The sequence below is a fragment of the Misgurnus anguillicaudatus genome, chromosome 16, assembly GCF_027580225.2.
Source record: "Misgurnus anguillicaudatus chromosome 16, ASM2758022v2, whole genome shotgun sequence".
Lineage (NCBI taxonomy): Eukaryota > Metazoa > Chordata > Actinopteri > Cypriniformes > Cobitidae > Misgurnus > Misgurnus anguillicaudatus.
The window spans coordinates 27,324,244-27,340,206 of record NC_073352.2 but is presented as its reverse complement, the minus strand read 5'-3'; the positions used below and the strand labels follow the sequence as shown (position 1 = coordinate 27,340,206).

At 35.9% G+C, this 15,963-nt stretch overlaps 1 protein-coding gene and 1 long non-coding RNA gene across 2 annotated transcripts in view; one reads left to right on the top strand and one right to left on the bottom strand.

Annotated features, from left to right (window-relative positions):
• Positions 1-15,963, bottom strand: part of LOC141350066 (uncharacterized) — a 137,673-nt gene that overhangs the window by 17,799 nt on the left and 103,911 nt on the right. The gene's annotated exons all lie outside the window — the stretch shown is intronic.
• adra2da (adrenergic, alpha-2D-, receptor a) lies at positions 9,582-12,489 on the top strand. The gene has a single exon (XM_055178866.2). It carries the CDS (start codon positions 9,900-9,902, stop codon positions 11,109-11,111), a length of 1,212 nt encoding a protein of 403 aa, XP_055034841.1. The 5' UTR covers positions 9,582-9,899; the 3' UTR covers positions 11,112-12,489.

Genomic DNA, 15,963 nt, shown 5'->3' with positions numbered 1-15,963 from the left:
AAAAAATATTAAAAACAAGATTTGAAATGTTGATAGCTGTGGAAACGCATTATCAATGTTCATAAAAAAGGGTCAACCGAGTAAATGAGTACAGGGTGTGTCAAAAATAACATTTAAGTCACCATTGAAAAGCTGAGAAAATCTAAACATTTTTAACCTCATAAAAATGTAATTTGTGCTTCTGTAGAGTGAATCTGCTTCTGGTTAACATTATTTATCGAAAATTCTATATTATTTCACTTATAAAAGGAAAATTGCTTGCGAGGTGGATGAAGTTATTTCATACATTGGAGAAACGTACACAGCTTGTTTTTTTCTGAAAATTAAACCAGTTATATTGATGCTTCTGCTAGCTTTACAGTTACAGTGAAATAAGTTAACAGCAACAAAAGTCGATATAAGATGTGAAAAAGATCAACCTAGTAACTCACATGCGTGATAGTTTCACATGAGCACGCACAACTAAACTTAAAAAAAATTCAGCACATGAAGGTTTTGCGTGCGCACATGAAAGTTTCACGTGAGCATATGAAACTAAAATTTAGATTTTTTTACTCCAATGTCACCTTAGGGGCTCAGTAAATATGGGTATTTTTCTTTAAAAATATTTTTTTTAGCAAAAAGCTGAAATAATTGCATTTTTGTGAAGGAATTTTATTAGAGACCAGATTCAGAATGATTATCAAAACATATAGAGTTTAAAATTAGTAAATCATGTAATTAGTAAATTTTGGCTACAGTATTTTCATAAATTTGGTAAGGGCACCATCTAGTGGATAATCGCGATATTGCAGATTAACATAAACATTCACCAGGAAAACTTTTTTATGCAAATGTTTTCTCTTAATTAATGAGATAACGCGCCAATGGTGCGGAAAGAGTTAAGTTTAATCACCTGGTTCGAATCGAAGTTGCCACTTTCCCCTTTTTACCCGCGGGTCTCATCAAGCTGCAACCATTTAGGGATTTTGTAGGCAGCGACTAGGATGGAGTTGTTTGTATCCTCATTGTTCTTTATTGAACCTTTGGTTTTGTTATCAAAAAATAAATACAGAAACCCATTTGCATCTGTCTGCTGCAAAAGTATTTAAATTGTACAAATGATAATTTTGATAATTGCGAAGGCAAGAAATAAATGAACTGAAATTATGTAATTGCAATAGACTCTGAGGCGGATCCGCAAGTGTTTGTCATCAATGGTAATGAGCACAAACAAGCCTGCATTCGTCATTAATAGCAGTTCGCTTACGCAATTTAGTTTGATTGTGTTCATATCAGCAAGCTGACTGTACCACAGTTCACACAAACCATACCACAGACCACCCATTTCAGACAAAACAGTGTGATGTGAAATGAACCTGGGTGCGCACCATAACTGCTATGTGAACCCCCCTTGAGAACCTTTTACTGGATGGTTCTTTGAAAAACCAGAAATGTTTCTTTTTTGTTTCATTACTTTTCTGTCTTTCTCTTTCTTCATCTCACACACAGACAGAGCCTGATCAATGCACTATGGAGTTAAATTTAACAGGACTTTATTAGAATCTCAGACTGATAATGAATGTTTGCTTTTGGAGAAATTGTGGGTAGCCTGAGGTACTTATGTCCAGTGTCTAAAACACAGCCCTTCATAAGAGACTCTCTGCTCTTCCATGAATTCATTAAATATTGATGGTGTTAGATGAAAGGACAAACATCGCAGATTGAAGATGACTGTGTATTGAAATGATCCGTGGAAATTTTGTGTATTTTGTATGCAAAATATACACAAGGAAACACACAAAACAAAAATAAATAAAAAAAGAATATAAAAGTTTCTGTAGTATTTTCATTGGTTGTTCTTGTGCTGTCTGATTGGAAAATCCATAATGCATCTTAAAGTAAATATAAATCAGATCTACTTTCTGTGCCTTATGCAAATATAATGGAGGTCACTTCCATGGTGAATAACTGGATAACCTACAACATACTGTATGTTAAAATGTACACAACAAACTACAAACTTTATCCCGCAATGCAATGTGCTGAACTTGAGTTGCCAAGTGTGAGAAATAGAAAGATTGTTGGCATCTCTCCCAGCTCTGATTGCCAAATGCTAAATCATTTGTGCATAACACAAAATTGAATAATGTAAAAGTCATTTGACAACATTGCAGCAATGGATATATAGAACATAGAGAATACTTGGAATTAGCATATTTCCATGCATCTCAATGGCTCAGCTGCTCAATGGCCCAAGAAGAATGAGATGTTGCCATGAACATCCAAACACAGACTGCATGAGCCATAAGCACGTGAAAAATCTGTGAAGAAAATGTCAACACTTTGTGTTAGCAGCATAACAAACTTGCACAGTCCCAAATCCTTTATACCTGTACTGTAGCTCATCCTGTCAAAACCAAGAAAAAATAAATACCAATCTGCTGTGACATTTACACAAATATTTGTGATTTATACATTGCTTGCAAAAAATACACTTTGGTGAATGTCAACAAAAAGGCTTTTTGGCTGCAGAAGGCTGTTGTTTTAAAATCTACCAGCAGGGGCAGAACTGCTAAACCAAAGATGTCAAAATCTTACAGCATATAACTGCTTATAAATATCACACTGCATATCTGTTTAACATGCAATTTAAAGGGGACATATCATGAACATCTGACTTTTTGCATGTTTAAGTGCTATAATTGGGTCCCCGGTGCTTCTATCAAACTAGAAAATGTGAAAAAGATCAACCTAGTAACTTAGTTTTGGTAAACAATTCTCTGCAAGCATGTGAAAAAATGGTAATTGAAATTTGGTTCCCCTTGTGATGTCAATAATATAACACCCCTTAATCTGCACAATCCAACCATGACACTGCCATTTAGTCCAGAGATCAGCTCATTTGCATTTAAAAGGACACACACAAAAAGCATTTTTGTTCATCTAAAGTGACAATTTTAATATGCTATAGTAAATTATCTATTTGGTATTTTGAGCTAGAACTTCACATACGTACTCTGGGGACACCAAAGATTTATTCGACATCTGGTCTTGTGAAATGTCACCCTTAAAATAGTAGGTAGCATACAGTGAATACTGCACAGTGTGATTCACTAAAGGGGAATTTGGCAGTGAGCAGCATATTATATAAACTTATAGTTATCTTACAGTTTTTCTTGATTGCTTTGATGCAGCCTTCAAATCAAAATCCAGATTTTCAAAACAGTTAACACACAGGCCTAAACAGTGGCACTCATGGTGAAAATGACACATTTTGTTTACAAAAGACTTCTACCGCGCCAAAACATTTAAAATATGCAACAAAAGCAAATTCTGCACTTAAACAACACAACTTGCACACAAGTATGAGCTCTTTCAGTCAATCATTACACGGTTACAACAAAATACAAAATACTTAGTGTGAATCAGTTCACCATTGCTTGTCATTGCTAGTGCCAAGTGTTGGGGAAAGTTACTTTTAAAAGTAATGCATTACAATATTAAGTTACTCCCAAAAAAAGTAACTAATTGCATTACTTAGTTACTTTTCATGGAAAGTAATGCTTACGTTACTTTTAGTTACTTTTGCGTTACTTTTTCTTGGCTAAAGCTTGATCTCTTTCAGGCCTTGCAGGTGTTTTTATGACTGAAAAGTTCTGCATTCGGAAATGGCATATTTCATCACAAAAATATTTAGCTCTGGTCTGCCATCTCAGTTTCTGACTCAAACTGTTTCCACACAGGCACAGAGAGTGCATACGTTTAGTTTATTTCAGTACATATTTTTTAATCAAATTAATTAAACTAAAAAAGTAACTTGAGTTACTTTTTTGAAAAAGTAACTTAAATATTAATGTGTACATTTAAAAAGTAATGCGTTACTTTACTCGTTACTTCAGAAAAGTAATATTATTACGTAACTCAAGTTACTTGTAATGCGTTACCCCCAACACTGCTAGTGCCATTTGTTTTCTTTCTATATAGGCTGTGCCAAATTTTCCTTTTTGCAAAGAATTGGATCCAAAATAAGAAATGCTTTGATGCAATTTTTATTGATTACGTGACAATCATTTTTTCAAACCGTGTCTGAAAACTAAAATACTGTAAATATTACAGAGAATACAGCCACTATTGATACTCATTCTCTTCTGTCTTGACGATAGGACCACATGGCCTCATCCACATCACATTCAATATCCTCTCTTGCAAACGGAAAAAAATCTTCTTGCATGCCTTATCAAACCTTGACATTCCTCTGCACCTATTTCTTAGGCATCAGCAGTCAATGCTTTCAGCAAGCACATTTGCTCATGAGGATAGTGATCATAAACCTTCTACCTCCAAGCACTGAAGAACTCCTCTATGGGATTCAAAAATGAGGAACATGCTGGGAGGAACAGCATCATCATACGAGGGTGTACCCCAAACCACTCATTGACAAAATGAGAGTCCTTCATCCATGCTGGCAAAGAACAATACGGACGTGGCACCTTTTTATAAGGCCTGCAGACTGATTGCTATCTGAAGATTTGTGTGAATGAGTGTCAAACAAGTGCTTCAGTGAGTTCATACTGATCTAGGTAGTTTCTAATAGTTAGGAATAGATGGTTTCTGTTTGGTTACCATAGCTAAAACAATGGAGTTTGGACTGCTTGATTGACATCCGAGTTAACTGTTTTGCAAAAGGGTGGGAAAAATGTGTCAACCCAATGAGAAAAAGTTAACACATTTGCAAAAGACGTGTCCTCTGCTCTGCTGAGATAGTGATGATGAATACTGAGTGGATCCTAGTTTCTTTAACCAGGTCGAAGCAATCAAGAAAAACTGTATTGTGGTAAAGCCACAATAACCATGTTTTTTTGGTGTATTGATTACTATCAGCAAAACCATGGTTTTACTACAGTAACCATGTTTTTTTTTTTTTTTAACTGTAGTAAAACCATGATTCATTTTCGTAAGGGTAGGTGGTTTCTGTTTGGTTACCATAGCTAAAACAATGGAGTTTGGACTTCCTGAATGACATCCGTGTTAACTGTTTTGCAAAAGGGTAGGAAAAATGTGTCAATCCAACGAGAAAGAGTTAACACATTTGCAAGACGTGTCTTCTGCTCTGCTGAGATAGTGATGATGAAAACTGAGTGGATCCTAGTTTCTTTAACCAGGTCGAAGCAATCAAGAAAAACTATAAATAACTGTAAATAAATATTTTTTCCTTTACAAATCAAATGCATTTAGTACCTTAGCTTTGTATAGCTTATATACCTTAAAAAGACACACTTTAAACACATTTAACCAAAACTGACACGTTTTGTGAGTTAGTTGTAACACACTGCTGATTCCAGAAAATTCTGGGGATAATGAACCAGCAACATCAAAAACTGTGTTGCAGAAAAAGGATTTCACCGTTCACAGTTACTCTCTTACTACACTTAGTGTTCGAGTTTCTCCTACATTCCAAAAATAACCACCGGAGAAAGCTGTCAAAGCGCTGCTACATTTCTCTATGAGGCTTGGCCAGGCAGAAAGAACAAGTGAGGCAGAGAGAGAGAGAGAGAGAGAGAGAGAGAGAGAGAGAGAGAGAGAGAGAGAGAGAGAGAGAGAGAGAGAGAGAGAGAGAGAGAGAGAGAGAGAGAGAGAGAGAGAGAATTATTATTATTTTTTTTTTAATTAGCATTAAACTTGTCTACATTTTTTCCAGGTAAATGTGGTCATTTACAACAGTGGATGAGGGTCAATAAAACCCTTGACCTACCCAAAAATTTAGCTTAATTGCAACAAAATATGCACACCTGCACAAGCACAATATACATGGGCACCGTTTTAATATACAACGTTTTAAGGTTTTAGGTGGTAAAATTTATAGCACATGAATATAAATTTACCCTAAACGTGACAGCTAACATCCGACGGGAAGTTGCACTGTTCAGTGGTTTGTTCCAGAGTGTTTTCCTTTACATGATTTAAGAAGGAAGGGGAATGTGTTTACACCCACCTCTTGTCATGGGTGCCTGTTTATCCGCCAGTGGTCTGAAATGAAAAATGAGAAAAGCAAAGGAACAGCAGGTCCAGGCCACCAACGATCTGCTCACAGCATCATCATTTTAAAGGTCTGGTACTGCATTGATGTCTGCAACACAGAAAAACATCTCAACACTCAGTCCTCACAACGTTGCACTTTTTAAATGAATAGATATTAATTGCCATATTTAACAGCGAGTTTAAGCCCTTTTTAAACCACGCATAAATATGCAGTGACCTGAATAAGGCTTTGTTAAGACATTTTAACATTTAAGATAAATTCTTCTCTTGCCAAGAATAGCAGTAATCCAAACAAAATAAGCAGTGTAACGTAGTCGGTTATGTAATAGGCTGCTATTTACTGTAAAGTACAAACAGGTGGCATTGTGTTAGTGTGCAAGCTTTGTTTATTTTTAATATATAAATATTTTAACTTTTGTGCATTTCAAATTTACCTCCTTTCGTGTTGTTAGTGAACGTTGTGTTTTAAAAGCATATTTGTGTTTCAAAAGCACACAATAATATGCTTTTATTATGGAGTTATACTCCATATAACTTAATGTACAAGCCAGAAATTATAGGCCTACTAAAGGGTTAATAGTGCCACATGTTGATCAACAGTAAAATTTACAAATTTGACCTCTTAGCAAAAGGAAAAAACACCAACATTCAAAAATGCATGATAAAAAGGTGTCATAGCTCTGCAATCAAAAATGTGGTTATAATGGAAGTCATTGGGAGAAAAACAGACACTAACAAAAAATGAGGGAGAAAAAAATAAAACTGATGCTACACAAAACTAAAAATGCTTCAAAGCCAATGTTTTGACAAATCTTTGACAAGCCCAAGACTGTGAAAAAGGTTAAAAGAAATCCAGGTTACAATCACTTTTTATATTGAAAATCGATCATTTTGTGTGTTTTTTCCCCAAATCAGTGACAGCACTTATAAACTTGGCAATGAAATAAAATCATGGAATTTTTGTGAAGATTTTGTAGTTTTGATCAGTACTGAGGTTGATTAACAAATTTATGAAAAGAAATTTGGAAAAAATATTCATCTGATACATTTTTATAGCCGTTGAATTTAGTGGATGCTTTCACTAAACAACACGAAAGGGTAGTAAATTTGCCCACAGTATATCGTTGAGTTTTTGAAAAATTTCAAAACATTTTCTTAAAATATATGTAAATATAAGATTTGTCACAAAAATCATTCAATTTGCTAAAACAGAGAGAAAGTTGTGGCCAAATTAAGAGTAAAAAAAACCTTGCAGTTGATGAAAACATCCCCAACAACACATAAGGGTTAACTAGACATCAAAAGGAGCACTGCAAAAATGACTTTCTAACTTAGTATTTTTGTCATGTTTTCAGTAGAAATATCAAAAAATCTTAAGATGTATTTTTTTGATGAGCAAAATGACCTAAGAAAATAAATTTAGTTCTAGACAAATAAAATATACAATTTAAGTGAATGTGTGCTTAAAACAAGCAAAAATATCTGTCAATGGGGTGAGAATTTTTGCTTGAATTAAGTGTTTAAGAAAAAATTAATATTTTTTTAAAGATTTTTTTTCTCACCCCATTGGCAGATATTTTTGCTTGTTTTAAGTTTAAATTTACTTTAATTGTATATTTTTTGTCTAAAAACTAGTCTTATTTTCTTATAGGTCATTTTGCTCATCAAGATAAAACATCTTAATTTAAGAATTTTTAGATATTTCTACTGAAACAAGACAAAAATACTAAGTAAGAAAGGCTAGGATTATAATCCCTGTCTTGGAAGCCGCCCCTACTGTAAAAAATACTTTGCTGCCTTAAATTTTTTTGTTAAATCAACTCATATTTACAAGTCATGTCAACAGAGATGAGTTGTCACAACTTATAAAATATAGTTGAGAAAAGTCAACTTAATTTTATAAGTTATAACAACTCACCTGTAGTTATAACAACTCATCTCTAGTCAAGATAAATAATAGTAAGTTGAAATGACTTGTAAATCCGAGTTGATTCAACAAAAAAATTTAAGGCAGCGAAGTATTTTTACAGTGTGAAGTTACATCTAAACACAACAGTCTTTTTGTAAAGAAGAGTAATTTTGTTGAACATGCATTTGTAGGGAGTAGCTCTCAACAGATTTTGCTTGAGGATGCAGATTTTACACTGGACATCATGTGAAGACCCAGCATAACCATGAAAAAATGTCAAAAATGTCTCACACTCTCTCCAAATGTAAACATCACACTATTGTTTTGGGAAAGAATTGTTTTTGTAAATACATTAGTTGAATGTCTTCTAACATTAACATACAATAGAAATATATTTCAAGTTGCAGTGTGTGTAGTGTGTTTTGGGGTACACACTACAAGTTTAATGTTTTGAGGCGCATGTCATTGTAAAAGGTTTGAGAAACACTGGAGGTTCACTCAGCACTTTGCTCAAATTCTGTTCATACATTTTAACAAACAAAAACAGGAAGCCAATCCTGCTGTTTGCCTAGATGAGTGAAAGAAAGACATCATGTCTCTTTCGCGCCCTGAAATTGGTCGGACACAAATGCACCCTACAATCAGCCCTCCTCCTCCAACAAACCCTGCCAAATAAATGACAGCTTTGGCGGCTAGTTCCTGCCAAGAACAGATCCACCTCTCTGCTCTACCGAACTCACATCTGACTCACCAAAGCGCATTTGTTCCATGAGATATATTATAACATTCAGGGGATTTAAAGTCAGATGCATGCAGAGCTGAGGTATTTGAGGAATTCACAAAGACCTTAGACACTTTTTAGACACTTTTTAGACCTTAGATTTAGACACTTATAAAGCCTTTTGTAAAGAGTTGACAATGACTGCAGCACGAAAGCTCATGGGTTTGATTCCAGTAAACACACACGGCTACTGATAAAACACAGAGCTCATAATGTGCTGTAAGACATTTTGGATAAAAGCATCTGTCAGATGCATAAATGTAATAATGCATTGCATAATTAGATTTTCTAATTTTCACCGGAAAGTAGAGAGATAATAATAAAAGGAAAGAAAGAGTTCTGAAATTTCATGGCTGAATTTCATTTATAGGACTTCTAAAGATATAATGCTATTTGTGCTATTTCTACATTTGACAATGCAGTTACTGTATACTGGTAAATGGTAACATGGTGTATTTTATACAATTGAATTCATAATTTCATGGTTTGAATATTAAAAAAATATAAAAACCAGTACACATTTTTCTGCACACATAGACAATTTTCTATCAGGCCAAAGCTCGGGAAGACTTTGGCCTGATTTTAAGGGGTTTACATTTTGGAATAAAAATAAACCAAACCATGGACTGATATATTGTACAAGCTCAGAAATGTATTTTTCAAACATCTATTTCATTTACAAAATTCTCTAATGTTATAAGGAATGTTCCAAAGTGAAACAAACCAACTGATGAAAGTTGTATTTTTATTTAAAATGAAATAATTGCGATACATTAGACATAATCGAAATCATCTTTTGTGTGTATTTTGTGTGTTTTTGGAGAAGGGTTGGACTACATCATGACGTCACGTGTCTGGCTCCAGCTCACGCGCACATCTCATTCAGTTCAGTGCGAAGCGCGTAAGCGCAGAGCCGCGTGCGCTTTTCCGTAGCGCATCTATCAAAACACGCAGATCTACTCTGGATATTTACTTTTTGCGCATCGGTTAAAGTGTTGGGATAAAAAGCATCAATGTGCCCATGATGGACAACTCTTATCTCGCAAGCATGAGTGCGCATCACCAAAGGACATTGACAGCGCGAGCGCTCCTTGTATCGGCGTATCAGTGCATTGTTGAAACTACTTAATGCAACGTGCGCTTAATTCTTGAAACGCTAAACTTGCTGTCAAAAATGATGGACTCAGCATGGATGTAACTCAGTCCAATGCAACGGAGAAAGATGGCAACATCACCAGCATCCCCAAACACACACAGACTGGCGCCGCGCTTATCATACTCGTGGTGTCCGTCATAATTTTAGTGACTATTGTTGGAAATGTCTTGGTCGTCGTGGCGATTCTGACCAGCCGTGCGCTTCGTGCGCCACAGAACCTTTTCCTCGTTTCGCTCGCGTGCGCGGACATCCTCGTGGCCACGCTGGTGATCCCCTTTTCCCTCGCCAACGAGATCATGGGATACTGGTACTTTGGCAGCACCTGGTGCGCCTTCTACCTGGCTCTGGATGTCCTGTTTTGCACATCTTCCATCGTTCACCTGTGCGCAATTAGTTTAGATCGATACTGGTCCGTCACCAAGGCTGTGAGCTACAACTTGAAGAGAACACCAAAGCGCATCAAATTCATGATCGCGGTGGTGTGGGGGATATCTGCCGTCATCTCATTCCCGCCTCTTATCATGACCAAACATAACGAGAATGAATGTTTAATAAACGACAAGACTTGGTACATCCTCTCCTCGTGCATGGTGTCATTTTTCGCGCCTGGGTTTATTATGATCACAGTGTACTGTAAAATCTACCGGGTCGCCAAGCAGCGCTCGTCCACCGTATTCGTAGCCAAGAACGGATTGGAAAGACAACCTTCCCAGTCGGAGACCTGCTTTGTTAGGAAGGATAAGTTTGAGAAGGAGAGTCCGAGTAGTCAGAGCTCGGAAAGCAACCAGAGAGAGGAACTGGATGATATTGACTTGGAGGAGAGCGCGACGTCTGACAACAAACCCAAAAGCTCGCGTTTCTCCAAGCGCAGGAGGGTGGACGGCGCGCGCTGCTGCCCTCAGCAGCCCTGCCGAATCTCCTGGGTTTCCACTCAGGAGCAGAACAACAGACGACTTACTGTGGTCTCCAAAACCAAAGTAGCTCAGATGCGAGAGAAACGCTTCACATTCGTGCTGGCTGTGGTGATGGGGGTCTTTGTCCTTTGCTGGTTTCCATTTTTCTTCACATATAGTCTTCAAGCAATCTGTGGAACAAGTTGCGTGGCTCCAGAAGGGCTTTTCAAGCTCTTCTTTTGGATAGGTTACTGCAACAGTTCAGTGAATCCCATCATTTACACCATCTTCAACAGGGATTTCAGAAAAGCTTTTAAGAAAATAATTTGCCTGACTGCAAAACGCATATGAGAGACGTTTACACAATGACATCAAATCTACAGTGGCCTCAAAAAATATTTGGATACTTAAATATTGGATACAAAACAAAGTTCATTTTATTTCCTTTTAAAATAAATGTTATTCAAATGAATTTCACAGTTAATGTTTCATACTCATTTGGGAATATTGTATAGATATTCTTAAATGTTTGTCTCTCACACAAACCTTTAGGCCTAATCATAAAAGTTAAAGTTAATTATAAAAACTTGGTTACTTGCTGGTTACCAAGGAGACAAAAGTTTCAGTAAAGAGCATGCATGAGATTAAATATGACTGTTACAAAAAAGGTAAATTCCAATGAAATTGTATCATGTGTCCAAACTGAATATTTGTTAAATCATGCAATATGTGTGAATTTTTTTTCTTTGTATTTAAAGTACATAAAATTATACTTATGCCTTTGCAGAACAAAACAGTTTGCTATTTCATTGCTATTTTACTGTAAAAAAATAATGTTTTCACAACAATCATTTCCATCACAGAATGCAAGTAAACACAAAAGCAGCTGAGATGAGGTGAGAATTATATTTGTTGGTTCAGGAAAATAATAGTCGAGTACAATAAGAAAAAATATCAAAATTCAGCACTGTTTTGAGGATGTATTGATTTATTACAGGCACATTTTTGCTACCCTTCTTTAAAAATAGGTTTGTAATTTTTTTTATTCAAACACAATGACTAAAAGTATGGCTACTGTATAGTATACCTTTCAGGGCCACTGTGTTTCAAATGTAGATATTTTGTACATAAAAAAAGCGTTTAATTTGACATACATTCTTAACATTATTGTAAATATTAAATGTATAAAATGTAAATGTTGCTTTATCCTGTAATCATGTGAGTGGTGTTTACTATATATCTGTTTTATGTTTTTCCCGACTCATTTGTAAAAAGTGGGAAATAATGTTAATTTTTTAAAGATTGTTATGCTTGTATGCTGATGTTGTAATCAGTATGTGTAGAAATTATAAAACGTGGTAGTTAAATGAAACTCACATACATGTACATAAAATCTGTGGAGTAAAGAATATTTTTAAGGGCTTGAGGGGTCTCTTGTGACAGAACCCCTGTGCATGGTGCTGAAGGTTCATACTGGCCTCCCCCAATTTAGTAATCGTTTCCAAAACTCTGTCATGATTTAAGAAACCCATACTGTCTGGATCAGTGGGTCCGAAAATAATTCATTTACAACTTGCTGCCAAAGCAACCCAATCTTTAGCTCAATATGTGTCTACAGTCAGGAAATTATTTTATCTTCAAAACTGTAAAAATCAAATGCAAAACTTACATTAAGTTACAAGGGGTGATCAATTATGTTTTGTATCTGAATAAAGTCTGACAGAATCTTCTGGGTTTATCCATAATGTGTTTTGTCTAAAACTTTAATAAACAGTGTAATCACTGATTAGATTATAATAAAACAACAAAGTCATACTTCATTTACTTCATTCATACATACAGTATATGAATCTCATCATCCAGAATGCAGTGCAGGTGTTCTGTCACATACCAATAGGGTCTGTTTCCTGGGACCTCTGGCTGCTGAATATAAAATAGATATTGATTGACAAACAATCTGTGAAGGTGTGTGAATTTTTTATGCCATGCATCCCCTCAGCAGCACCTTCAGGATACATTGTACATTATTATAAATACTGTTGTAACATTATGTATTAAAAAATACTGAATCTTGTAAATCTCACGTTATTCTGCATTATTCTGTATATTTGTTAAAAAATGTGTTTTAATTTTAATTCTGTAGACATACATCAATGCAGTGGTGTAGCAAGTCAGTCCCAGGCCAATATGCAAAAAAAAAAAAAAAAATGTATGGGCTCCCTTAAGCCAAAGCCCCCCCCAACATTGCCCATTGGCACTGTTAACTGTGGCGTGCAGGTCTGTTAACAACATATACTTTTAATAAGGTAGTCAAATATTTTTACTTAACTTTTTTAGGTAGACTTAAATAAAGAAAAACGAGAAATTCAATTCAATTCAATTTTATTTATATAGCGCTTTTCACAATACTTAATTGTTTCACAGCAGGGGGCCGGGCCCCCTATTGGCCCGGGCCCATTTGCACGTGCATACCCTGCATGCCCAGACGCTACGCCACTGCATCAATGTAATTCTTTGTGCCACGTCACAGGTTACATTTGCTCAATTTAAAGTTGGAATTATGAGATTTTTAAGTTTTTAACTTTTAGGGCTTATTTTTGCCATGAAGTCACAGTGAAAATAGTTTTTACCAATATGCTTCTGAATTTAATTTGTGTGGGACATTGTGCATAAACCTACCAGTATGCTGTGTGACAGATACAGCAGCCGCATAATGCCTTTCTAAAGCAAACAAGAAAAGTTCCCTGCAGGCAGGTGAGACAGCAAGCCTACATCATCAACACCGCAGTGTGTACAGTTGGTCTCATATGCCTCACAGAGACCTAGTCCCAGTATAATCACTTCTGTCACATCAGCTCTAAAGCCCAGTGCTCTCTGTCTATTTAAATTAAATATTTTCTAAATTAATAAATCTCTTAAAACCGGTCAGTAATATGACACATCACGCCAACATCATAACATAAAAAGAAAATATTTTAGGTAGGATGCCCCTTGGTGTCGACAAATAAAAGCATTTTTTTCAGACATCGGTGATTGTTTAAAAACAGCAGATTATGGCAATGAAAAGGGTGTGGAAAAACACATCAGAACTGTTTTTTGTTTTTTATTGGTTTATAATGAAAACAGAGTTGCAGTTTGTACTTCTATGATTTAAATCTGTATCTATCGATCTTGGTAGATACTATTCCAAATAATTGAAAATCTGTATCAGCACAAAAATTTTGTACTGCATCCCTATTTTAGGTACTTAAAGGAAAACACCACCATTTTTCAATATTTTACTATGTTCTTACCTCAACTTAGACGAATGAATACATACCTATCTTTTTTCAATGCGTGCACTTTTAATCTTTGTACAGCACATTGTGCGTGTTAGTATTTAGCCTAGCCCCATTCATTCTATGGCTCCAAACAGGGATGAATTTAGTAGCCACCAAACACTTTCAAAAATAAAAAATAAAATCACTGCACAAAAGGCCATCAAGTGCATCTCGGAGGATAGCGCGTATGCGCATCACACCGCGAGCGGGGACGCGCGCCACACGGCCGAAATGAGAAAGTCGTGGTCCGGACCGTCACTGTCTGGAGGATAACTAGCCAGTTGATAAAACAGGAGAAAAGCGCGGACGCGGTTCACACCGCTAGTGTACACGTCGCCACACGGCCGAAATGAGATAAAGACGTGGTCCGTCATGTCTGGAGGATAGCCAGTTGATAAAACACGTGTCCGTGAGAACTGTAAGTGGGTTTATTTAAGCCTGTTATTGTATAAGTCTACAGTTCTTGCAATTTTAAAGTAAGTTAGCTGGTGATTTTGTTGTTTGAGCAACCTGCTATGGTTTCACATGCCTGTTGATTAGATATAATTGTTGAGCGCTCGTGCTCACTTTATGCATGTGCATTATTTACATGCTGCAGTTACACTCCTTTAAGATAATGTAATTAATAGTGGGAAATAATCAGTTTTTACAATTTTTGCACCATCTATTATCGTACGCCAGACGTTCTTCAACATCTGCTTTGGTTTGTGTTTATTAACCCTTTAGTTTCACTTCATCACGCAGCTATTCCCGTTAGAGGTAAAAACATTTAATTCATTAATAATCTAGTATGTGTTCATTTTTTGTAATAGGTTCTTTAAAAATTAAGTTTTATTTGAGTGTTTTAAATAAAAATAATTTAATTTTCATCATGACGCCCCTTTAATTACCACGCCCTCGGCCCGCCCACCTGTCCAACCCTACCTTAACTAACAAATTTTCTGCGGGGAACCCTGTGTCTATCATTTATCCTTTACAGGAGTAATCCACACAACTGCAATGGGCCAATGGAGGTCTTCCGGGTAATCAATGCCACCCTGTTAGATAAATATCCACATTTCAAACTTAATAATTAGCTTCCGGTAAGGACGCCATCTTGGACTCGATTAACAAGAGAGTTTTAGTGTAGTGAGCTTTGGATGCCATAGGTACGTTGCGCAACGACTCTCGTGAATCGCGTAAGTCTAAAATATCGTCGTTACAAGAAGCTACCTAGTTTAAAATGGATATTTATCTTACAAAATCTCATAGATTACCCGCAAAATACCTCCATTAACCCCTTGAAGCCATGTGGATTACTTCTGCGAAGGATGGATGCACTTTTTTTTTTGGGCTTCAAAGTCCGAAGTTTTTTCCTGATTCCTTAAATCCCTGTTTTCTACTGTTATACAGCAAGGACATTTACTAAAATAACTCAAAATGTGCTTGTCTGAAAGATGATGGACATATGTATTTCGAAACCAGTCTCATGGAGATGCATATTAATAGCACGAAGTGTGAAAACTCTTGCAATACATACGGCAAATAACAATTTGGCATGCATGTGATACGCCAGTCCTTCCCGTTTACTTAAAACAGTGCATCTTTTTTGTTGTTTTATGTATTGGTTTCTAGTTTTTTTTCTAGTTTTTTACCATTGTCGCTTGGGTTTGGGGTTAGAACAACTTAATGTTACATAAAATGACATCCTAACCCAAACCCCAATTCTAACCCCAACTCCAAGCTACCATGGTTTAAAAAAATAAATAAAAATTGAGAAACAAATACATTAAACGACAAACAAAAGTTTTAAGTGAATAGGAAGGACTGGAATTTGGCATATATGTATTGCATGGGTTTTTACACTTCATGCTATTTATACGCATCCCTGCTGAAAAAAACAA